The 23,532-nt window shown below is 55.3% G+C and overlaps 1 protein-coding gene across 1 annotated transcript in view; it reads left to right on the top strand.

The window, feature by feature from the left end:
- The window catches only part of Megf11 (multiple EGF like domains 11), a 213,330-nt gene that overhangs the window by 179,588 nt on the left and 10,210 nt on the right, over window positions 1-23,532 (top strand). The window contains exons 12-25 of the mRNA XM_010643315.3: window positions 3,427-3,547; window positions 4,265-4,428; window positions 5,304-5,406; window positions 9,741-9,887; window positions 10,199-10,333; window positions 13,156-13,284; window positions 14,145-14,273; window positions 14,725-14,853; window positions 15,287-15,415; window positions 16,793-17,029; window positions 18,300-18,418; window positions 20,382-20,448; window positions 20,999-21,100; window positions 23,341-23,397. Of these exons, the coding sequence (XP_010641617.1) occupies window positions 3,427-3,547; window positions 4,265-4,428; window positions 5,304-5,406; window positions 9,741-9,887; window positions 10,199-10,333; window positions 13,156-13,284; window positions 14,145-14,273; window positions 14,725-14,853; window positions 15,287-15,415; window positions 16,793-17,029; window positions 18,300-18,418; window positions 20,382-20,448; window positions 20,999-21,100; window positions 23,341-23,397 (1,768 nt within the window). The remainder of the gene's footprint in view (window positions 1-3,426; window positions 3,548-4,264; window positions 4,429-5,303; window positions 5,407-9,740; window positions 9,888-10,198; window positions 10,334-13,155; window positions 13,285-14,144; window positions 14,274-14,724; window positions 14,854-15,286; window positions 15,416-16,792; window positions 17,030-18,299; window positions 18,419-20,381; window positions 20,449-20,998; window positions 21,101-23,340; window positions 23,398-23,532) is intronic.

Below are 23,532 nucleotides of genomic sequence, written 5' to 3'. Positions count from 1 at the left end.
AATAGCCGATGCGGCATCTATAATTAACAGGCCAAAGGGTGGGAGGAAGAGTTCACACCCAGCTCCCATTCACAGAACGAAGATGCAAGCAGGACTGGCAGGTGTTCCCCAGCAGGGGGCGGGGGTGAGGGCTCAGTCCTTCAGAGAGAGGTGCATGGGGAAGAGAGGCCCGATGGACGAAGAGTACAGAGATACCCAGGTCAGGCATGGTTGTGCATGGGAGGCTGAGGCAGGAGGATTGAGAGTTCAAGGCCAACTTAGACTACACAGGGAGTTTGAGGCCAGCCTGGCTGTATCACAAAACCTTGTCTCAAACAAAGAAACTAGCCATGTATCAACTCCTAGGTGCAGAGAAAGGGCCAGGACATCTGGGCCTGGGTGGTCCTTCAAGACACAGGCCATAGTGTCTGGATGTCCTGCTGCCTTAGGTGCTGAGTGCAGCCCTGAATGTCCCATCGAGGCACTTAACATCTGGCCAGCAGCTGATTCAAGTTCCAAATCTATCTCTGCCTTGCATCAGCTGTGTGGTGGTGGACAAGTCACTTGCCTGTCTGTGCCTCACCTGTTCGGTAGAGGGACCACGGGATCCCCCACGTCCAGAGCAGTGTGGGCAGGACCAAGCTGTGCATTAGCAGTCGTGGCCACACAGCTGGTGTCTTAGAGGCCCAGGAGGACGCCCCCTCCCTGGACCCCGTCCTTGTTACCCCGCTCTCTTCTGAGTTAAGGACCCCACTCCAGGCAGGAAGCTGCTCAGAGCAAGAGATAAGAGCCCTTTGGATGCATGCAGCCCCTGGTCCCCAGCCAGACACTTGCGAAGTCAACAGCGCATTGGCAGGAGCAGTTTTGAACATCCCCAGACCTACAGGAAATCCTTCATTATCCGTGCCCAGGCTAACTAAAATGCCAAGGGTTTTCTTTTGCTTTTAATTAGACTTAAACTAGCTCTGTGTGCTAGGCCAGCTGAGTGTGAGCTGATCAGAAGATCCGATTGGTCACAGGGGACATCGCAGGGATTTCTGGGTCATGGTTGGTGGACATGATGCTGCCGCCACAGTCACCAGGGCTGTGGTCACCGGCCAAACTGCACCTGTCTGATGCGTGACTCGCCCTGGGCACCAGTGTGCAGCAGCAGCAGTGTGTTTCAGAGTGAGACACTCTGAAGGTGGAGGGCACTCAGAGGGCCCTGGGTGGTAAGCAGTGGGTGAGGCTGATTGGGTCAGTGACTGCGGGTGATTGGTAAAGGAGTTAAAGCTCCGATATTACCTAGTGTTCGCACACATCTGCCAAAACACAGGAAGTTTGGGGCTCCTGTTGTCCTCTTGGATCGCAGGGCTCAGTTAGGGACCAGGCCTGGCTGGGGAGTGGGTGTGGGGCTGGGGGTGCAGGGGCAGGTGCCCAGGGCCGAATCCACAGCTTCATCTCTGGTCTCAGCTCACAACCCTGGCTGGCATCCAGTCCTTTCCCCTGGTTGTGAAGAGATCAGCAGACTCGAGTGCAGGGCCGGTTTGGGCCAGGTGTTGGGCTGGAGCTGCGGGGATAAGACACAGCCCTGCGGCTGGTCCCTCGGGGCCACTGGGGATGACTGGAAAGGTCCCGTTCAGCTCAGAGGGTCTGGGCGCCCTACGGGGATGAGGCCAACAGGACGCTTCTCTGGCCGGGCGGAGCTGGGCAGAGATGGACAGCGGTTGCCAGGTAGGACATGGAATAGTGACCCAGGATCTGGCCTGAATTTCCCTTTTCCCAAGAGCCCGGGGAGGGTGGATTCAGGCTGGGCAGGATGCTGCTCCTATGAGCAGTGAGTCCCAGGGCCCAGCCTAGCAGGGTCCCTTGTGTACTCATTAGCGTTGTGCACAGAATTCCCATTCGCAGTGCCAGCTTCTGAGCTGCAGTGCTGCCGCAACCCTGAGAGACAAAGTCCCAGGTCTCACGAAGCCACCAGTCTCACTGGGGAGGTGGACAGTGAAGAAGTGGACAGTAAGCTCAAGGGCAGAGACGGGTCCCCTCTGCATGCCTGCAGCCTTCGGCAGGCCTGGCTCCTTTTGATCCCAATCAGAAGACATCTGTCGAATGGGCTGGCGTGAGACGGAAGCATATGGCAGGTGCCCAGCCCGTCTGGTTCTGGTCACAGTGGAAGCCAGTGTGTGCACACAAACAGCTTGTTTCAATGAGGCAGCGCTTATCAAGGGCCCATCATGTACCAGGGCGTTCTGAGGCTGGGGACCTTAGCTGTGAGTCAGTCAGACCCACCTCCCCAAGCTCATGGCTCCGGGTGGGCAGAGGCAGCCCTGTGAGTCTGCCCAGCCCTTGCTGTGTTAGGAAAGCAGCTGCTGTTCCTGCGCCCCAAGTCCCATTGGGGCGGGGCTGGGGGATGGTGTCAGGGAAGAGACCAACGGGAAAAGACAGAGTCGCAGATGTACACCCAACTCTGCACACATGGATAAACAGACACAGCAGAAGCTGAGAGTGGTGGTGCATGTCTACGATCCTGGCACTTTGGGAGGCTGAGGCAGGAGGATTACAAGTTTGAGCCCAGCCTAGGCAGCGACTTAGCAAGACACTGTCCCAAAGTAAAAAGGGCTGAGGAGGTAGTTCAGTATGAAGACCTTGAGGTTCAATCCCCAATTCCACAAAAACAAACAAAATCCAGACACAACTGAGACAAACAGCATAGGGAGACACAAGTGTGTGCACTGACTGCCTAAGCCTGTGTAGACAAACATAAACCCATGTAGATTCAGACACCCATCTCGGATAAGGCCCATTAGGGGTCCCCCGAATCAAGGAGAGAACACCAGTCCTTGGGTTCCAGGATTCCTTCAGAGAGGCCTGTTATTGGCTTGCTCCCGTGTCAGTCAACAGAGGCTGGCCCTGGGGACACCTCCCCCTCGCTGGGCTGCCCTGCTGTTCAACATCCCTTCCCAGGCCTCCTGCTGCTTAAACCTTGGAGGGTTTTGCTTGTCCTTCTCCTAAGAGGTACTGACTATATCTTTGCATGAATAGTACGTTTTATAGTGCTTTGTATCTGCCTGGCACTGGCCTACCTGCTGCATAGTAACTAATGAGTCTTCTTAACAGCTCCATGAGATGGGACAACACTGCTCCCATCTTACAGACACGGGGATTGAGGCTCAGCACGGTGCAGCAGATGCCCGAGGTCACACAGCGAATGGTGCGGGAACAGGGCGAGCGCTCGGCCTGCCTGTCCTTTCCGTCCTCACCTTTGCTGGCCGTGCCACACTGCAGGGCCCTGTCTGGGTAATCCCAGCGACTCTCCCCACCTCAAGGTCCTTGGTCACATCTGCGGTGTCCCTTTTGCCACATAAGGTGACATATTTACAGGAGCCAGGGACATGGACATCTTTGGTGAGGAGGATTCCCCTGCCTCCTCCAGTGCTCTCATCTCTCTCCACGCCTGTCTCTGTCCAGGGAGAGGTCTGTGCTGTGCCCTGTTCCTCGGGGACCTATGGGCCCAACTGCTCATCTGTCTGCAGCTGTCGCAACGGTGGCACCTGCTCCCCGGTAGACGGCTCCTGCACCTGCAAGGAAGGTAAGGTGCCCCTCCCAAGTCCAGCGTGGGCCCAGGCAGTGAAGGGGTCTCAGCTGGGGCTGCCCCTGCCCGCACGAAGGGGTGGGAGTCTCTATTAGGCTCCTAGGAAGAAGCCGGAGCCTGAAACCTCAACAGCAGGAGTGTACGGAGTCCTCAGTCCCTGCCAGGGTATCTGAGTGGCTGCAGGCACAGAGCGGGGGAGCTACCCAGGCAGTTGCACCAGCAGGAGTTTCTACCACTCCTAGGGATAAGGGGCAGAGGGACAGATCGGGTTCCCAGAGCTGGACAAGGACAGAGAGGTTTTGTCGGGCTGCCGGCCCTCCAAGGAGACCCAGCCATTGCCAAAGCCTGGTCCAGGGCAGGGAGAGGGAAGTCATGCTAGCTGTCACCCCCAGTGCCCCCGAGGAGAGGAGGGCACAAGGAGAAACGGGTGTCAGGGCAGAGGCCAGCAGCCAGGCTCAGGATGGGGAGTGAGCCTGTCTCACAAGCACAGCGCTGTGAGATCAGCTGTGGGGCTCCCCTGGGAGGGCAGATGCTCCCCAGCCGCACAGGTTCCTGTCCCCAGGAGGACCGAGGCAAACCCAAGGGGATGTGCGTGGTCCCCAGTGGGCTGTGGACCAGATGCTGCAACCCTGTGCACGGAAGCCGTGCTTGGGTGGGACAAGGCGGGTGACTGTGCTGGGCCTAGAAAGGTGACAGCCCCTTCGCTCCCCTCAGGATGGCAGGGTCTGGACTGCGCCCTGCCATGTCCCAGTGGGATGTGGGGTCTGAACTGCAACGAGACCTGTGCCTGCGCCAACGGGGCAGCCTGCAGCCCTGCAGATGGTGCCTGCACCTGCACCCCAGGCTGGCTGGGGGACACCTGTGAGCTGCCCTGCCCGGTGAGCGCCCCCTCCCTGGGGTTAACCCGCACTTGGGAATGCGCAGAGAAGAGCACCCGGACTGGGTGGGGACCCCTGGAGCTGGGTCACGGCTGGTCCTAACCCCGTGGTCATTTGCAAACTACTTGCAGATATAGCACCCAGGCATTACCTCCCTTCTGCCCCGCCTTGGTCAGCGTGAACTGACCTGGTGCTCCACTGAGCCCCAACTCACCTCAGGATCCTGCCCCTCCCGGGGCTCCGGGATGGCACAGGTGTGTTTCCTTGGTTGGTGAGGGCCCAGTCTCTGTGTCCTTCTGGTTCCTGCAGTCTGTGCTTCCGCGATCAGGGTGGGGAACTTAGCCAAGCACTATCCAGCAGCACCCACCCATGCTTAGCCACTGGGCCTTGGTCTTGAAACCGAGCGAGTCCCCATGGGCTTGAGGTCCTGGGTTCACATCCTGGCTTTGCTGCGCCTTGCACCTTGGGTGTGTTCCTGTCCCTCTCCAGCCGTGTCTCATCTCTAAAGCAGGAATGCCAGGAACTGTGTCAGAGATTGCTGTGAGGTTGCTGAGAAGTGAGGGGTGCAAGGCTGTCGGTCCTTTGTGAGCACACAGAAATGGTGGTCACCATTTTCTTCCCCCCTTACAAAAAATCAACCACTCATTCCTCATAAGGGATAGATGCAGTGAAGTACATTTTCATGTACAATTTAAGCTCATGATTCTCATGGCCCTCAGAGCCTGAGCATTGAAAAGTGGGGCACGACCATCACCTCCTTTGCTGCAAACTTCACACGCCTGTGGATGCAGCCAGGTGGGCTCAGTTTCATCTTTGCGTGTGTGAATGAACCTCTGGGGGATTCTGATCACCTTCCCCTCTCTCCTTCTCCACAGGATGGCACATTTGGGCTGAACTGCAGCGAACGCTGTGACTGCAGCCACGCCAACGGCTGTGATCCTGTCACAGGCCACTGCTGCTGCCTGGCCGGATGGACAGGTAACCTCTCCACCAGCCCCTTGAGTCCTGGCTGTTGCTCTGCTCCTTTTATGTTTCTTTTTTGCTCTCTAAATCTGCTCTGAGCTCCAGTTCTGCATTCCACTTGATTAAGCAAATATTGCTTACACACGGATGGCACACGGGCTCAGCTCCAGGGACTGGGGACAAAAGCTGAGAGGCTGGCAGGCGGCGGGTCCAGGCACTCGGGCTGTCTGGCACAGATTACACAGGGAAGAGGGCAAAGCGCTTTGTCCTGAGCCCGGCCCGGGTCCTGGTCCCTACGTCCACCCCCCAGCCTACCTGCTAACTGCCAGAGAAGCTCCCGTCCGTGCCCAAGGCCACCTCTTAGCATCTTTTAGCTGGCACCACCTCCCACCCAGTCGGTCTCAGGCTCTCTGTCGCCCACCCCATCGGTAGCTCTGCCACCGAGGGCAGCCGGAGTGAACTTCTCAGAACCCAGACCTGTCCACACCAACCCTGCTCCACGTGCCTCAGTGGTTTCCTGTGACCTGGCCCTGCCCAGGTCCTTCCTCTCCTGCTACCTCTTGTCACTCACTGACTCCAGCCACCAGGGCCGGGATTTACTTTTGTCACCCGTCCCAATTCCAGACCTTGGCATATGCCCGCCTCTGCCTGAATCATTCTTTGGGCCCCTCACCCGATAACTCTTCCTCTTTCTGTGATCCTGGGGATCAAACCCAGGCAAGCGCCCCACCACCAAGCCACACCCTAGCCCTGCTAATTCCTTCCCGTCCACCAGGTTTCAGGTGAAAGGTGACTGCTTCTGAAATGGCTCCTCTGTAACAAACCGTCCACCAAGGCTAAAAAGCCCATTTGTTAATCTCCTGCTACTCTACACTTGTCCTTCCTAGAATTTACAACTGGCCTTGACCTCCAACTCAAGTATTTATCATCCACCTCCCTAACTTGACCATCTGCCCCGGAGGCATCTGCCTTAATCACCACTGTGTCCACTGCCTGCCGCCCTTGCAATATGGATAACAAGCTGGTGAGCAGGCAGCCTGGGTTTGTGATCTTGGTCAAGTCCTCTAGCCCGATTTCTCCATCCACAAAATGCAGACAATTACAACAATCCTCCTAACCAACGGCAGGGTGGTTTTGAAGTTTAGAGGGGTTACTACCACAGTGTGCTGACAGTGCCTGGCACACACTAGGCGCTCAGTCATGGAAGCCACGGATACAGGAAGTGCTGGGTAACAGTACAGCATGCCGCCAGCCAGGCCCAGGGTGGGGTGGGGAGCAAAGAGGAAGTAGTAGTCTCATCTGGCAGTGTCAGTTCTCAGGTAAATAATTCATAACGGGTTGCTGCATGGCTTCTGTTCTCCACAACTGGAAAGTTTCCAAGCAGGTGAGGCCCGGGGACATTCCTCTGTGGCCAGGACATTCCTCCGTGGCCAGGGACATTTCTTTGTGGCCAGGGACATTCCTCCAAGGCATTTCCTGCCCAGCTTCCCTCCCCTCGGTATAGAATGAGGCTGCAGCTTGGTCACTGTCACTCCACACGCTCAGCTAGAGCCAGGTGGAAATCCACTTGAAGTTTTCATTGCCTTAATCTCAAATTAGCTGGTCAGATTTTAATGACATCTGCTGCTTAAAAGTTCTGTCTTTGATGGACAGCCTTTCAGCATGGCCTCTGCTGTTCTAAAGCCAGTTTCCCCAAAGGCGATCCTGCAAACTTTTCAAAGAGGCATTTGAAGTCTTGAGGTGTGTGGAGCAGGAGGAGGCCAGGGAGAGGAGGGGGGGAGGGGTGCGTCCTGGGCCTCCCACCGCGCGCCCCTCCCACTCACCGCCCACCTCCGTGCTTTAGATCTAGAAGGTCCTTAAAGCCTCTTGTGTTCAGAGGTGGGGCTTTGGGAAGATGACCGGTATGAGGTGCCCTCCTCATTCCACTGATGAACGTGCTGTTAGGAGGTAGGGCGTGGTGGGAGGAGGCGGCTCTCTGGGACGTGGCCCGGAAAGGTGCCTCTTGCTCCCTGACTCCTCCCCTTGCCGCTGTGCTTCCGGGCTTCCTTGACAGAGCAGCTCTTTGTCTGCCACGCCCCTCTGCCTTGGAGCCCACCAACCAGGGGTTGAAACTGAGCCAACATCAACCTCTCCTCTAAGTTGTGGGTGTTGGCCATTGTGTCTCCGCCATGAGGAAAGTGACTCAGCCCCCCAAGAAGTGTCAGCGCTGACTTCCCCACCCCGGCTCTCTACTTCGTGCCTTGGCTCATCGTGGCCATATGCAAACCCCTACTTCCGGCCATTGCCTCGCTGCTGACAATGAGCATTTTGTCATTCTCACCGGCCATGCTTTCCCTGAAGTAGAGGTTTAAATCTGCCCCAACTTCCTTACACTCCAGGTGGGAAAGGGGAAATGCCCAAGGCCTCAGGACCTAAGTGCCAGCAGGATAGGAGCGGCAGGATTGCATTTTATGAGGAATCCATTTATTCACTCAGCTAGTATTTAAGCAATCGCTGAGTCTTTATTTGGCAGCTCTTTGGTGCCTGGCATTGAGCCAGGCTCAGCAGTAAACAGCAATATTCAGCACCGTCCACAGTCCTGAGCTGAACACCTACTATGGGTCATGCAAAGATGACCACGGTGGCATCTGCCCATGGGGAGCACCGCCAGTAAGCTGCGGTTCTTGCCTTCTCATTGATGGTGGGGTAGAAAGGCCTCACGTGTAGGAAACATTGAAGTAACAGGGACAAAGCTGCGTCCCTGGGCAGATATCCAGGAGGGCTGCCTGGAGGGAGGAGGTGTCTGAAGTAAGGATGTAAGCTGCTGCTTCTGGCCTCTCACCATGAACTAGAGATCACAGAGTGTATATCCTTAGCTTTACCCACAAATACAGACTGTGTGTGGGGAGGAGAGAGGAGTCCTGAAAACTAAAGTGAGGGGATTCCACAGGGTAAGCAGGGAAGGGGGATTATTATCCCTACTGAACCATGAGAACCAGGGCCCAAGAAGGTAATGGTGACACTGCTACTTCCAAAGCTGGAGGCTCCTAGAAGGTCAAGGCCAGCCCCATTTCTGTCACACCTAAGTTCCGTTCCATCTAGAAATTGGCACTCCTCAAAGAGGGACTCCTGGACTCTTCCTCCCACTTAGATCCCAATGGCTTGAGCTGCAGGGAGCTCACAGGACAGATAAGGACTCCAGACAGGAGTCCCAGGCCCCCAGAACCAGTCCCAGAATATAATAATTGTCCAATCTTAGGACCCAGCGGGACCCTGCAACTGTTTACAGTCTGAACAGAAACAGGATACACTTACACCCCCACTTCCCAGAGTAGGGCCTGAAGCTGCCACCCTGCTGGGAAGTTGAGACAGTTCTGGGTGGGAGGCGAGGGAGGGTCCTGTGGAGCAGGCGTTCCAGTCTCCCCTGCTTGCCCTGGGTGATCCCAGCCCGCATCCAAGTTGGTCCACGGCTAGGCTGGGCGAGTCTGTTCACTGGACCCGAGTATCCCCCACCTCTCCCAGTCCCAGGCAGACGCCATTTTTTAATTAATTCTGCTCCTCTCCAAGCCTCATCTTGAGTCACTCCTGCACTTACTTCCTCCACCTGAGCTCAGAGATGGCTCTGTAGATTGCGACCCTCTGTCTTTTTGAGGTATTCCATCTACTCCCCTACAGGCTGCTCTTTGTTAGACGGAGGGGCCTTAAATCAGTTTGTTGGATTACAAGTAGCATTTTTTTTTAAAGTGGCTTCTGTTACACGTATGTGTGTATTGCATAGGATATAAAACACGTATCACCCTGAGGACTGTCAAAAGATCGCACCTACTCTCTGAGCCCCTGCAGCCCCCAGAAGGGCACTAACTTTTGTGTGTTGTTTTGGGTTTTTTGAGACAACTATGTAGTGCAGGCTGGCCTCGAACTCATGGCAGTCATCCTGCCTCAGCCTCTCAAATGCTGGGATTACAGTTGTGCACCACCACTCCTGACTTTAAGGCCACTAACTTGCCCCTAGTAGATTTCTGTCAGGTCTGCTTTTGATGGTAGCTAAGGCAGCAAAAACACCAGAGGTCCTCTGTCACCTGGTCCTGTCTCTGGTCTGTCTTCTTCTCCTGCTTAGCCATATGCAGCACTTTACGGTTTGGCCACGCCGTGAGGTTGTCATTTCTCCAAGATGTGATTCTTCCTGCCTCCTGCCCTTGGCACGCCTGGCTTCCTCTGCCCACCCAGTGCCTTGCTGCCTCTGGGCACTGCTTCTTCCTGGGAGCCTCCCTGCCCAGCTCCCTGGATGTCCTCCTGGATCCCCTCTTGGTGCTGCATCAGACCCGTCCCCCCATCCTCTCCTCTGACCCCAGGCTGTCTCTGGCCCACAGGCATCCGCTGCGACAGCACGTGTCCACCTGGCCGCTGGGGCCCCAACTGCTCTGTGTCCTGCAGCTGTGAGAATGGTGGATCCTGCTCTCCTGAGGATGGGAGCTGCGAGTGTGCCCCTGGCTTCCGAGGACCCTTGTGCCAGAGAAGTAAGGTTGAGTGAGCCCCCTCTCGAAGACCTCAGCAGCTCTTCCAGCCCTGCCTGGCTGGAGCTGGGACCCCAGGGAGGTCCAGCTAGTCCCCTCTGTCCCTGAGCTGGCTGCTCTGTCTCCAAGTTCACACCCCAGCTCAATCGCTTCTTGGTAAAAACAGGATCAGGTCATAGTTCCTCTCTTCCAAAAGGCACAGGCCCTCCATGGTGTAACAAAGAGCGCTTACTTTTGGAATGTGGGATGGCAGGGGAGGCCAGGCTGGCCGGGGCCCCTTGGGCTGCTAACCACTGTCTCCCCTTCACCCTCAGTCTGCCCCCCTGGCTTCTATGGACACAGCTGTGCCCAGCCTTGCCCCCTGTGTGTGCACAGTGGCGGACCTTGCCACCACATCAGCGGCCTCTGTGAGTGCCTCCCGGGGTTCTCTGGAGCCCTGTGCAACCAAGGTACTGTCTGGGGAAGCAGGGAACAGGGTGGGGGGACGAGGGCCCTGGAAGGAGAACCTTGCAGGAAGGGCTCGCTGTGGAAGTAGCTCCTTCTAGCTGCAGGAAGCAGGTCTCTTTCCACAGACTGAGCGCCACCCAGCAAGACAGAAACAAAGCAGGATGTGACCTATCTGTGGTCTCACGTAGCAAGGGTGAAGACAGGTTTACACTCCTATGCCCGTGCTAAAGAGAAGGAACATGAACTGAGCACAGATGAGCCCCACACCAGAAGAGCACCTGGTGGTAAAGCCTACTGGACCACGAGGAGCTGGTGCTGGGGTTGGCTGGAGAGGGCAGCTTCCCACTCCTCCTGCCCTTGCACTCAGCATCTCTGATCCCTTGCCACACACCCTCTTGTCTCAGCCTCAGAATCCCTCCCAACATCACCCCAGGGCAGTGTGGATCCGGGGCTGGCTCGGGGGCTGTGCAGATGGCGGGGAGAAAGGCATCTGTTCTAGGTGGTAGACAGGCTGCGTGAGGCTGAGCCAGGGCATGCTGCGGGATGTAGTGGGCAGAGATGGGACAAGGGGCCCAGGAGGGCACTGGGGCCTTCAGAAAGAGCTTTGCACACACCCCTGACCTCCAGCTTGCAGAATTTACACCTGAACTTGTAAGGAGAAAAGAATCTCTAGGATAAGGTAAACGGGGAGCTAAAGGCAACATGAAGGTCACCCAGGCAAGTGTCTCATCTGGCCTCTGCTTAAATACTTTGCTTGACTGAGCGCTCACTACTTTCCCAGGGGAACCCATTCTTCTGATAAATAATCACTGCTGAGCTGGGCTGTTTGGGTCTGAGGGATGTTAATATGTATGAGTAGAAAGTTTACTCCGTGAGGCTTTGAGGTCATGAGACGTATGGGCACCAGGGAGACGTATGTGACAGTTTCATTTGCTTGCAGCCCTCCCAGGACAGTTTAATCATCACCCGACATGCGGAGGTTTACTTATTAAACATAGGAGACCCGGCCATCGATACAGTTAGGCTCGGTCTAAATTTGAACGTAGGCAGCCCAAGGAGTCGCTCTCGCATCCCGTGCTGATTTATTGCCCATTGGCCTAATGAGTCTTTTCCACATATAGATCTAACAGAGTTTGCTATTAATGGCAACTGCCCTGGTTAAGCCTCAAACCTTGTAAAAAATTGAACTGACACTTTCTAATGACTGGCTTTCCACTGAGTTACACATTACAGACATTGCTTCTCCAGAATCATTGAACATAGATTAAATATAACCAGATGTTTTCTTTCCACCAGCCCCCGCCCCCCTTCACTGCCCCTTGTCTCTGACCGACTCATGATTCGGCTAAGAAGTGGACCAATTAATGTATTAGGCCGATCGCATTAGCAGCTCTGTGGGTGAATCTGTCGGCTGTGTGTGTGTGTGTGAAGACTTGAAAGATGTGACTGTCTTGTTAGAGGCTCAGAGCTAGCTGAGGGGTGGACGGAGTGGCTCTGGCACCCTGCTGGCCATAGGAAGCCAGGACTCCCCAACTAAATACCTCCTAGAGGCTGCAAAGAGGCCGGACTTGCTTTTCAGGAGATGGGAGGAAAAGGTCTTAGTCTCCTGTAGATGCCCACGTCAGCCAGACCAGCTGTAGCTTTTCACCAGGGTCCATTCCAAAGATGAGAACAGACAGAGTGGTGATATGGCTTGCTCAAATGCACTTAGTAAGCAATAGAACTTCTGGCTGTGTGACCTTGGGCAAGTTGCTTAACCTCTCAGTGCTTCAGTTTCATCTGTCCAGTTAGTGGGAGGAAGTAATGGTGAGAATATGAGTATTGTAAGATTGTCAACTATAATGAAAAAAAAACAACACCCCCCCACACACAAGATTAAGTCAACTAATAGTCATGAAGCACTTTGAACAGTGCCTCGTACATGTAAGCATACCAAGTTCCAGGGTGCATTTGGAAATGTTACGTGGTTATCATGCATCTAGGAAGGAGAGAGGCTGCCAAAGACAGCCCAGGTAAGGGCGGTTAGGTGTTGGACTGTAAGATCCAGGGATTTATCCTGGGGCAGTGGGGAGCCATTCAGGCTACTGGAGCAGTGCACAGGAGTGCCACTAAGAGGGAGTGCTTTAGAGAGCCCACCCTGTAGGAGCAAGGGGCGTGGGCTGAAGGGAACCAGAGATAGGCTGGTGTCTGATAACACTCACGCCTGCTCCTAAAGGAGCAAGGAAGTACCCCCTGGGATCCATGGGCAGCTTCTCCAAGCGGAGCTGTGACTGACACCTACAGTTGACTCCAAGGGAGAAACGTGGAAGTTCAGCAGAGGATGAGGCCTTTAGAACCCAGATGGGTTTCCAGCGCAGGGGAACACTGAGCCGAGGCTTGGGCAGCAGAGCGGAGGACAAGTGGACGCAACATTTGCAGCCAGTCCGGCAACAGTCACATTGCAGGTGGAACTGCCGCACTGTGTCCTGCCCTTTTCTCCCAGCTGTGAGCATGGCCCACCCTGTGGCCGTGGGCTCAGGGATGCTGGAGTGGGGGCGGTGGCACAGGGAGCACTGGACTCAAGAGTCCAGTGGTGAGATGCCCAGCCTCACCCCTCGGTGGGACCTACGTCAAGTAATTCTGTCTGTGGACCTCAGCCGAAGGGGGCACTCCCTTATGTGCAAATGGAGAAGGTGGTGGGGTGCCCCAGTATGTAGTTCTGTCCAGATTCCTGACCCCAGGGTGCTCATGGCTCTGGCCCTGGAAGCTTGGTGCAGTGGGGCAGGGGCAGTGGTCTAAGGAACAAGGGTAGGAGGGCAGGTGCCAGGTTGCCCTGTGCCCACAGTGTGTGCTGGAGGACACTTTGGGCAGGACTGTGCCCAGCTCTGCTCGTGTGCCAACAATGGGACCTGCAGCCCCATCGACGGCTCCTGCCAGTGCTTCCCCGGATGGATTGGCAAGGACTGCTCCCAGGGTAAGCTGCTGCCCCGGCGAATGCCCTGACCCTGTATGCCCTGGTGCTTCCACCTCCTGCTGCAGATAGGAATCCCTGCCTGAGTCCCAGTGAGCTCTAGAGCCAACACGGTGAATGTCTGGGGTCAACCCTGGGTAACGCTCACTGCTGGTGTAAAGGCACTGATACTCCTGGTAGTGCCACTGATGCTGGGATTAAACAGTGCATCAGCACCAGCAAGGAGCAGCCACTGATTTCCACAGGGTAGGACCGGGGAACAAGAGTTGGCATGCTGGAGTCTGGATGTGGAAGTGAGGCGCCCTGTGGGTGGTCCATTTGGCTGAGTTCCTGGGCCTCAAATCCAGGCAGAGAGTCACAGGGGCCTTCATGTAAGCTCCACCCAGTCTGATGCAAAGGTACAGCCTGGCCAGTGAGGCCCATCTGAGGATGGAGCCCCTTGTCTGACAGGTGAGAACCAGTGGAACCAGCTGGTACCTGCAGGGAGGCCCCAGTTAGGTGGCTTGGGCCAAGGGATTCTATTTTGATGGGGAGACTTGGGCTCCATCCTCAGGGGGCTCAGCAGCTCAGAAGGCCCCACCCACTGAAGGAAGTCAGTACAGTGTGCACTGTAACCCACAGCATGTACACCCTGTTCTATATCAGTCCCCACGGGCAGGGCCAGGAGCCTCAGAGCCATGCTGAGTTAGTCCCCAAAATCCCCAAGTGGCAGAGAATCGGGGCTGAAGGGAATCCTGGGTGACCGGGCCAAGAGGTGAGCTGAGGAAATCTGAAAACAGTGCATCAGACCCTGAAGGCCAGAAGTGTCACCCAGAGCCATCCTGAGTCTTGGCTCTGACTTGCATTCCCCCGCCCCACCCCAGCATGCCCACCAGGGTTCTGGGGCTCTGCCTGCTTCCACACCTGCAGCTGCCACAACGGGGCGAGCTGCAGCGCTGAGGACGGGGCCTGCCGCTGCACCCCAGGCTGGACTGGACTCTTCTGCACACAGCGTAAGCCTGCCCTCCCCGCCACTCCCGAAGTCATGCTGCAGCCTACTGGCTGCTGTAGGCATAGCCCGGGCCTGCCACTGTAGGAGGAGAGAGCTGGGCCTCAGAGCTGGAGTCAAGCAAGGGGTTAACAGGCACAGGGTCTTGGAAGGCCAGGGCTGTGAGGTTCCCCAGTGATCGCCAGGACCAGGTCCTCCTGGACAGTAGGAGGGACAGCCTGTGGCTGTGCAAGGAGTCCCAAGCTGGCCTCTGGTTCCAAGAGCCCTTGGTTGGGTTGGAAGGGCCACCTAGCCCTAGCCCTACCCTGTCAGCATGAGGGTCCAGCGGGTGGCAAAGGCTGGAGCAGGGTCTCACTAGCCTTCACCCCATGCTCCACCAGAGGTGGCACAGGACAGGCCCTGGCTGCCACTCTGCAGTTGTGCTGGCCCTGTGACCAGGGGTCTTGTTTCTCCAGGCTGCCCAGCAGCATTTTTTGGGAAGGACTGCGGGCGTGTGTGCCAGTGTCAGAATGGCGCCAGCTGTGACCACATCAGTGGCAAGTGCACCTGCCGCACAGGCTTCACTGGACGCCATTGTGAACAGAGTAAGCTGCCCGCGCCCCGTCCCGGATATCAGTGCCAGATCTCAGCCTCCTGCAGCACAAGGCCCACTGACCATCAGGAGATCTCAGGCAGGGCTCTATGTCCCACTCTCTTCCCTTTCAGACAGTTCCAAAGGAACAAGACTGGAGGTCCCGCCTGAGTGCTAGAACTTCCTCCTGCACTTGGGATAAGGCAGGGCGGAGGACCTGCAGGGGTGAGGAGGGTTCTCGTGCTTCTAAGGCTCCCATGGCACCCAGCCTGAGGCCTGGCACATGGAGGTTGATGCTCACACGTGTAGCATGAGAAGTAGGGGTGAGGGCCTCTCCTCCTGCCCTGTGTCCTCACACAGGACTGTTACCTGTCACCACAAGTATCTCCTGTGGACAGGAGGGAGTGGCTGTCTTTCAGTCTGCCCACATTCTTTATGCCACACAGGATGTGCCCCAGGAACCTTTGGCTATGGATGTCAGCAGCTGTGTGAGTGCATGAACAATGCCACCTGTGACCACGTCACTGGCACTTGTTACTGCAGCCCTGGATTCAAAGGCATCAGGTGTGACCAAGGTAGCGCATGGGGTGCAGGGGGTCTGATAAGACATTTCATGTTGGTGGGGAGAGCAGGAAGTGGGTGTCACAGGCAGTGTCCTGTAAGCCTGGCAAGGGCACCCACAGCTCCTGCTATGGGAAGCCAGCCAGCCAAGTCGAGACGACCTGTCAAGTTCTAGTTCTGCTGTTAGCTGTGACAAGCCCTTAGGCGGGTTGTTTCTTTTTGCCAGCCTGTTATGCCACACGCAAAGTAGGAAGAGATCAATCCTGGTCTTCCCCCAGGACGTGAGGTTCCCCGGAAGGCCAAGGAGCCCAAAATGGCTCCATCCTAGCCCTGGTTCTGAGGTCAGACACCTAATGGAGGAGCTGGGTAACCATGCCGAGACACTGAGTGAAGGACTCAGTACAGCCCCTGGCACGTGTGTGCACTTCAGAATCTGTCACTTTCTCTTTAAAGTGCTGCAAAGCCGAAAGGGACGGTATTGTTGGTGCCAGGGCCAGGGAGGAAAAGGAGAATGGGCTTTAAGTTACCCACATCACAGAATTGGAGCCTGCAATCATTTCCTCCGTGTTCTGAGAATAGGAACACAGCACATTTACCCCCCGGGTACTGTTGCGCAGCTGTGTTTAGCAGCAGCCAAGGCCGAGGACAGCCCCCTGGACTACGTTATTGGCAGAGGGGAAGAGCCACACATATGCAGTCAACAGGCGCCTTGTGGGCAGTAATCCTGGGCTCAAAGGCAGGGCACTCCCAGCTTTCATTTATTTACATTAGGGATGAGCCTAACTTTTTCTTTTCTCCCAGACTGAGATCTAATTTGCAGTCCTCCTGCCTCGGCTTCCCAGAGTGCTGGGGTTACAGGCATGTGCTACTACGCCCAGCTTTCATTGCCAGTTTATCACTGGGTGCTCACAACCCAAGGGAGGTGGTAGTGTTGTCCCTGTGTTAACAAACAGGTAGACTGGGGCTCTCACAGCGCTGGGTAGGGAGAGGAGTTGGCATGGTTTTTCCTGCCTGTCATTTACTGGTTGTGTGATCCTGGGCACATTCCCTAACCTTGTGGTGACCCCATTTTCATCAGCAGAAAGGGAGACCGTCCCCTTTTCAGAGGGCTGTCACAAAGATTCAGTGAATGATTCAAACTGTATTTTTCATGCACCGTCACACTTGTGCTTATCATGACCTAGAACTCTAGACTCTTAGGAAGTTGAAGAAACTCAGGTAGGGCTAGAGTTGAGGTAGGTAGAACAGATTGAAGAACAGGGCCAAGACCAGAACCGGGTCTCCTAACACTAGAGGGGCTGGAGGAAGCCAGGCCGGGCCCAGGCAATTTGAAGAGTGTGTGGCCGCAGGTCAGGCTCAGGCCCTGCCTCCTCCCCTCCCTCTGTCCACAGCTGCCCTCATGATGGAGGAGCTGAATCCCTACACCAAGATCAGCCCAGCCCTGGGTGCAGAGCGGCATTCGGTGGGCGCCGTCACGGGTATCGTCCTTCTGCTGTTCCTCATGCTGGTTCTGCTGGGCTTGTTTGCCTGGCGCCGGCGCCGGCACCAAGAGAAAGGCCAAGACCTGGCTCCCCGTGTCTCCTACACCCCTGCCATGCGGATGACCAGCACTGACTACTCCCTCTCAGGTGAGGGCTCTGCCCCAGCTTCCCACTTCTGCCTCAGCCACACAGCCCAGGAGGAGCGCATGATAACCTTGGGGACGCTACAGGGTGAGTGTGGTCACCCTAGAGCCATGGGTTGGGGAATAGGAACTTAACTGGGAAAGGTCGCTGGGGTTCTAGACCACATCTCTGAGCAGCTGTTCTCCTAGGTGACCCCATCCCCCTTGGTAGAGCTTCAGAGAACATCTCCCTCCAGGGCCACTGGTGCACATGTGGATGCTAGAGCCCCAGGCCTGTCCATTTCAGCTTTTCTGGAGAAGCCTCAGGCCACCCCTCCCAGAGATATGCGGAGGCTCTTCGTTCTGGAAGAGGGTGGGGCCTGACGTGGGAGAGGTGCTGGCCAGTGTACTGGAGCCCACTGCAGTGGTGACTTCAGTAGGCATTCTGTCTGGGAGTCTCACTGGGGTAGGCTGTGGCTCCCAGGCCAGACCCCTCCTCCCGTAGACCTGGACTGCCAACTTGGAGATAAGGCTTCTATGCATTATAATTGGCTAAACCAGAAGTCAAAATGTTCAGAAATTTCCCGTCCTCCTGGTCTCTGACGGGCTGGGCCCGCCTGGGTTAGCACTGGATGGCAGCTCCTGGCAGTGGGCTTGCTGGGACCTACAGCCTCCCATGCCTTGTGCTTAGCCTTGACTGTCTCAGCCAACCCTAAGTGCCTCCTGTTGCAGGCCAGCTCCAGGCGACCACAGGAGCTACAGGATCAGGTGGCCCAGGTGCAGACCTTGCCTGCAAAAGGCTCCTGGCCTGTGTTGACACCCCTGGGTTTCAGCCAAAGCCAGTGTCCTCTGATGAAAACCGGGTCCTCCTGGGGATTCTCTTCTGTGTTTACAGCAAGCAAGTCTGGCTGGGGTTCCCATGCCAAATCTCTGATATTCCCTGGCCTCTCAGAAGAGCATGTGGGAAGGGCTGGGACCCATAGGTGTGGGGCTCTTTATGGACTCTTACTGGGTCTCACCCTTGGGGGAATGAGAGGCTCAGCCCTGTATGGTAACATTCCTGATGCCCTCTACATTGGGCATTTGCAGGCTGCAGGGAGGGCTGGCACCCGGCAAAGGGCAAACCAGACTCCAAATTCCTCCAGGGGTAGCAGACACCAGGAAGCTGGGGAGGGGGAACTTGGCTGCCTCTCTGAAGGGTCCTCTCCAGGCTGCCTGGCCCAGGCATTAGCTTTGGGGATATCTGGGCCCGGAGCAGGTGGATGATGGAATATGGCACCTTGTTCTCTTCCCAGATTTGTCTCAAAGTAGCAGCCACGCCCAGTGCTTTTCCAATTCCAGCTACCACACACTGGCGTGCAGGGGGCCTGCTACCAGCCAGGCCAGCACTCTGGACAGGAACAGCCCCACCAAGGTACCGGGCCCCCATTCTCTAGCCCCCATCCACTGTCTCCTGTAGCCCTCTGCTTTGCCCAGGAAAGAAGTACACACACCCCCGCTTCCCTACATGCAAGGTCCATGGGGAACCAGTCCATTAAAGAGCAGACCTGTGGTTCATGGTACATGTGTACACATAAAAGGGAGCAAGTATGTTATGTGCAGGCAACAAGTGCCACGTAGGCATCACATGTAACAACCCACAGCATGGCTCAGTGGAACATACCACTGCAGCAGTGTGGAACTAGCTTGTGATCGTCAAGGAAGACTTATCACACATAACCAGGTATACCATGTAGTCACTTCTGCCACATGCCAACACATGTAATCAGAATACTGTACCACCTATCCAAGTCACTGTAGAGGTGTGCAATCTGCACAATGATTTAACTACCAATACTCGGTAACCAGTGTCTCTTCAACTTGGACATAACACTTATCAGTATACAACCATCTGTTACCATCTGATCCAACACATGGGAGTGGAGCCTAAAACTCAGGCCGGCCAGCATTCCCATAAACGGTGTTCTGTGACAGCTCGCAGTGCAGCCAGGCTTACTCAGTCACAGGCCTGCAGGTAGGGATGGCTCGGAAAATACACAAGGACAGTGTGGAGTTTGCCCTGTTAAAATGCCAGGACCAGTATCAGGCAGAGTGGAAGGTGGGAAAATGAGCAAGAACATCCCCGAGGGCAACGCGTGGTAGGCCCACATGGTGCACTTCCTGTCACACACACAGAAGCAGCGGTGGGCAATGGGCCACCGAGGACTCCTGGCTCATGACCAATCCTGGGTCAGGAGCAGAGCTTTCATGTTCTAGGCCCCTGCCCTAGAGCTTTGGGAATCCTTTCCTCCCTGGCTGCCCCCAGATATGACCACCAGCCCAGGGACCAGGCTTCCTGCCACAGACATTGCAGCAACGATCACAGACGATAGTCTCAAAGGCAACACCCTGTGGTCACCCTCAGCTGTTTTCCTGGGACACGCATGTGCTCTTGAGGGCACACACAGGGCCATAGGCCAACTCTGTGGCCCTCAGCCCCACATAGCCCACCACTCTAGCCATTCTTCCTACATGCCTCTTCCACGCAGACCCCTGTTCCCAGGTCCAGTTTTCGGCTTGCAGAGCAGGGAGCTGAGAGGCCATTCCAAGTTTCCCAGCAGGAGACCTTGATTAGCCACAGCCACATTATCCAGGATGCAGCAGGCTAGATACAAAGGGGACCAGGATGAAGGAAAAAGGCTCCAGTGGCCATATCCCTCTTGGTCCCAGTCTAACTGGCACACGCCAGCCACCCTATCAGAGACCAGAGTTACTGCACAGTAGCCCACCTGGTGACACCTGGCTCGGCTCACCTTACCCCGGGGGGGGCAGGGCCCCCTCAGCCTGCTAGGCAGTCAGGGTCACCCTACAGAGGCAGGCAGCCAGCCATGACGACACAGTAAGGACACAAGCCATTATGAGAATGCAGGGAAGGAACAACCCTCAAGACACCTGCCCTGGGTCTTTCCCACGATCACATGCAAAGGAGATGCTCTGGGCCCAGGTCAGGTGGAAGTGGTAGCACTGCTACAGGTGGCCTTGGCACCTCCCTGTAATGGCCAGGGCCTTATGTGACAGTTGAGACCCTCCCAGAGCACCCTCTCCTACAGCTCAGCCCACCCAGCTGTCCTGCCATTCAGAGGCCCTACTCCTGCCCCTTTGCAGCAAGGGCCCTGGGAACCCTATAGCTTTGCCCAGGTAGCTTGACTCGGCCTCAGCCACAACATGGTGACCTGTCATGGGACACCTAGCCCTCTTCTTGCCTCAGTGGTCCATGGCCAGGGCCTAAGTAGGTCAGGATCACTGAGGGTGGGCACACTGAGGCTGGGCCAAGTGATGGCTGGGGAGGGGGCACCTGGGGTACTAGGTCTTAACTGGCTCTCCTGCTCTCCAAACAGCTCAGTAACAAGTCCCTTGACAGAGACACAGCAGGCTGGACCCCTTACAGCTATGTGAACGTGTTAGGTCAGTAGTGCCCCTTCCCCATCATGCCCCACTCCATCCTCCCCTACTGAGGGACCCTGGCCCAGCCTGGAGGGAAAAGGTTAGGGTTACATGTCCCCAGTATGGTTTCCTCTGGGGTGAAGGGGTGCAGGAGGAAACAAGCCCCTATTTTGGCTCATCAGCGAATAAAGGCCAGAGCCCCTTTCATTTCAATAGTGAGAATAGAGTGGGAGCTCTGACAGGGGGACAAGGGAGACAGCCAGGGCTGGGATATGGGGACTTCTGGTGGATGCAAAAGTTACACTTGCCATCTGGGAAGGGACCTCTACTTCATCCAGTTCCTACCACGGTGCTCCTTTCTGGGGCTTCTTGTCCTTGCCCTGCTGGGTACCAATTTCTGTGGAGGGTGGGAGGGAACAAGGAAGACACCTCTAGCTCTGCCCACCTGGACCCTGTATATGTTACACACAGGCTGCCCCATCCTGACCCTTGGCCCCTCATGTACATCCCACCCCCTTCTGCCATACCAGGCCCTGGGAATAATGGCTCCTCCTGTCATTCCTCTCACTAGACTCCCATTTCCAGATCAGTGCCCTGGAAGCCAGGTACCCGCCCGAGGACTTCTACATTGAACTTAGACACCTCAGCCGCCCCGCTGAGCCACACTCACCAGGTCAGACCCCGACTCTACCCTCCACTCCTCAGACCAGACCCAGCACCCACCCCGTTGCCCTCCCTGTACACCCCACTCAATGGTCCCAGAATGCTTGCTGCTAATCCTTCCAACATGACTGATCTGCCCACCCACTGTCCTACGCAAAGACAACTGGTCTGAGTCCTCCCCATCACTCTTTGCAGCCAGTGGGTGGGAACAATTTGGGTTACGTTAGGTGAATAAACAATATAAATGAACTCCTTCCTTACAGTGCACAAAATGCAGCCCCAAACCACTGAGAAATGATGGGGGAATGGTGGCACCTTTGGGGAGTGGGCTCTAGCCAAAAAGCCCAATGACCCTCAGAGAGACCCCAGATCCCCCGAGGAGCCAAGCCAAGCTCTCCCAGATCACTGAGTAGGGTTCTCAAGCAGAGATCTGGAGAAGCTGGGGCAGGACTACTGCTCAGTATCTATGCTCACCTGGTGGTGGCTTGGGAGAGGTGTGAAAAGGAGACTTGGCTGCGGGCAGGAGTTACAGAGGAGCTGAAGGAATGAGTGCCGTGAACAAACTGAGAATGTGGCCTCCCTACAAACACCCTGGGGCCAGGCCTAGGGCACTGGACAAGTCAGGGCCTGAGCTCAGGCTCCAGGTGCCTTCTACAGCTCAAAGCAAACAGCAGCCCAACTAATCCCTGCAGGTTCCTGGGTCCAGCAGCACTAGGAAGAGTAAAGACTCTGAATTCATCTATTTGTCAAGCAGGTGTGGGCTGCAAAGACCCTGTGGCCATGTGTTTTTGGCTGTGCCCCCCCCCAACAGTGGCCAGGGCATTTGATAAACCCACCAATTAAACCCCTGCTTCCAACACATACCCACCACCACCCTGTACTACTTTTCACATGGTGAACATCCTCTGTGCTGAGACCCAATTCCTCCCTGCTCCAGATCTTCTCCCCGCACCACACAGCAGGAGCACCACACACAGTACTCTGGTAGCTTACATACAGGCAGCCTAGTGGCCAGATGGAGCCAATTCTTGGGGGAGATGTGAGCTCTAGTTGCACCTTAACTTCTCACTTGTTATGGTCTCAAACAAGTCTCTGCTACTCTCTTGGTCCATTTCCTGTTCTATAAAAAGGAAAAAGATAAACAGCCTAGCCACCCTCTAGAGACAGCAAAGGAAGCCATTGTCTGGTGTATAGTGTTAAGCTAATGCCAGCACAGACTGTTGCATGTTGTTTCTGAGGCACCCAGGTTCCTCTGGGCCTTCTAGACAATTCTCCCACTGAGCTGTTCAGGTGGAACACTCAGTAAATATTATGTAGAAGGCAGCCACAGGAGTGAACCCCTGCAAATTCCCCTGGGGACCTCTGGAGGAGGGCTCAAAACAGAAGTGGGCTGGTGCTTGGTATCAGCAATGGCAAGTCAGTGGAATCAAATTATATCAGGAAGCACTGTTGCATACCTTGCCTGGTAGTATCTCCTCAGTTAAAGCTTTCAGAAGAAAAAAAAGGTGACCTTGACTGAGCCAGAGCCATTACTGTCCCAACCTAGAAATGCAAGGCAGTTTCTCTTCTGGGATTGCCATTAGCAAAGAACCAAACCGTGGTCCTTGAAGCTTTATATCCTGCCTCTGGCTAAGGGAAAAAAAAACCTGGTAGCAAAGGGAAAAAGAATTCCTTGGGGCTAAAAACCACTGGCAATGTTTTTCAAAGACAAGTCTCAATTCTGCACAAATAATCCATCTTCCAAAAACAAATCTGTGGATATGAAAGGATGTTCTTCCTGTAAAGATGACACAAGAACCCCAGCCACCTGGCTCTGTCTCCCCTCAGCTGAGCCTTGGATCCAGGGGAGGAGTGGCAGGGCCAGATCTGACAGAGGTGAGAAACTGTCTCTACCTCCCTTCCAAACCCAACAGAAAGGAGATTTGGAATGTCATATATCCTCAAGGAAAAGGACTTTCCCTACAGTGACTGCAGGTGGCACCTGGAGGTCTGTTATGATCTCCTGAAAGGCTTGTCCCTAGGGTGAAGGTTAAAGGGAAGGCTGACTAGGCCAGGAGGGTGCTGTAACAGGGCCCTTTGATGCTATGAGCCTTTTATGAATTCCTGTAGCTTGACATGACTTAGGATAAACTCAGAATAATGTAGCAGTAAACAACTATTTCCTGAATAGGAGAAAAAAAAACAAAACCCATAGTAGTCTAAGTAAACCTCATGCCCTCTACTTTCTTTTCTTACATTACTTTTATACAGGTGCTTGTGGAATGGATAGACGTCAGAACACATACATTATGGACAAAGACTTCAAAGGTAGAGTATCCAATCCTGACATCCTATTACAAAGGGCCTAGCAAGAGAAAGAGTACAGATTTGAACTGGCCAGGAATTTCGCCCAAGAAACCAAATATTTCACGCTCTCTGAGGAAAAAAAAAAAAAAAAAAAAA

The sequence above is a fragment of the Fukomys damarensis genome, unplaced genomic scaffold (assembly GCF_012274545.1).
Source record: "Fukomys damarensis isolate Sample0158 unplaced genomic scaffold, DMR_v1.0_HiC HiC_scaffold_25, whole genome shotgun sequence".
NCBI classification, from domain to species: domain Eukaryota; kingdom Metazoa; phylum Chordata; class Mammalia; order Rodentia; family Bathyergidae; genus Fukomys; species Fukomys damarensis.
The sequence above is the reverse complement of the archived record's forward strand: the minus strand, read 5'-3'. Positions and strand labels throughout refer to the sequence as shown.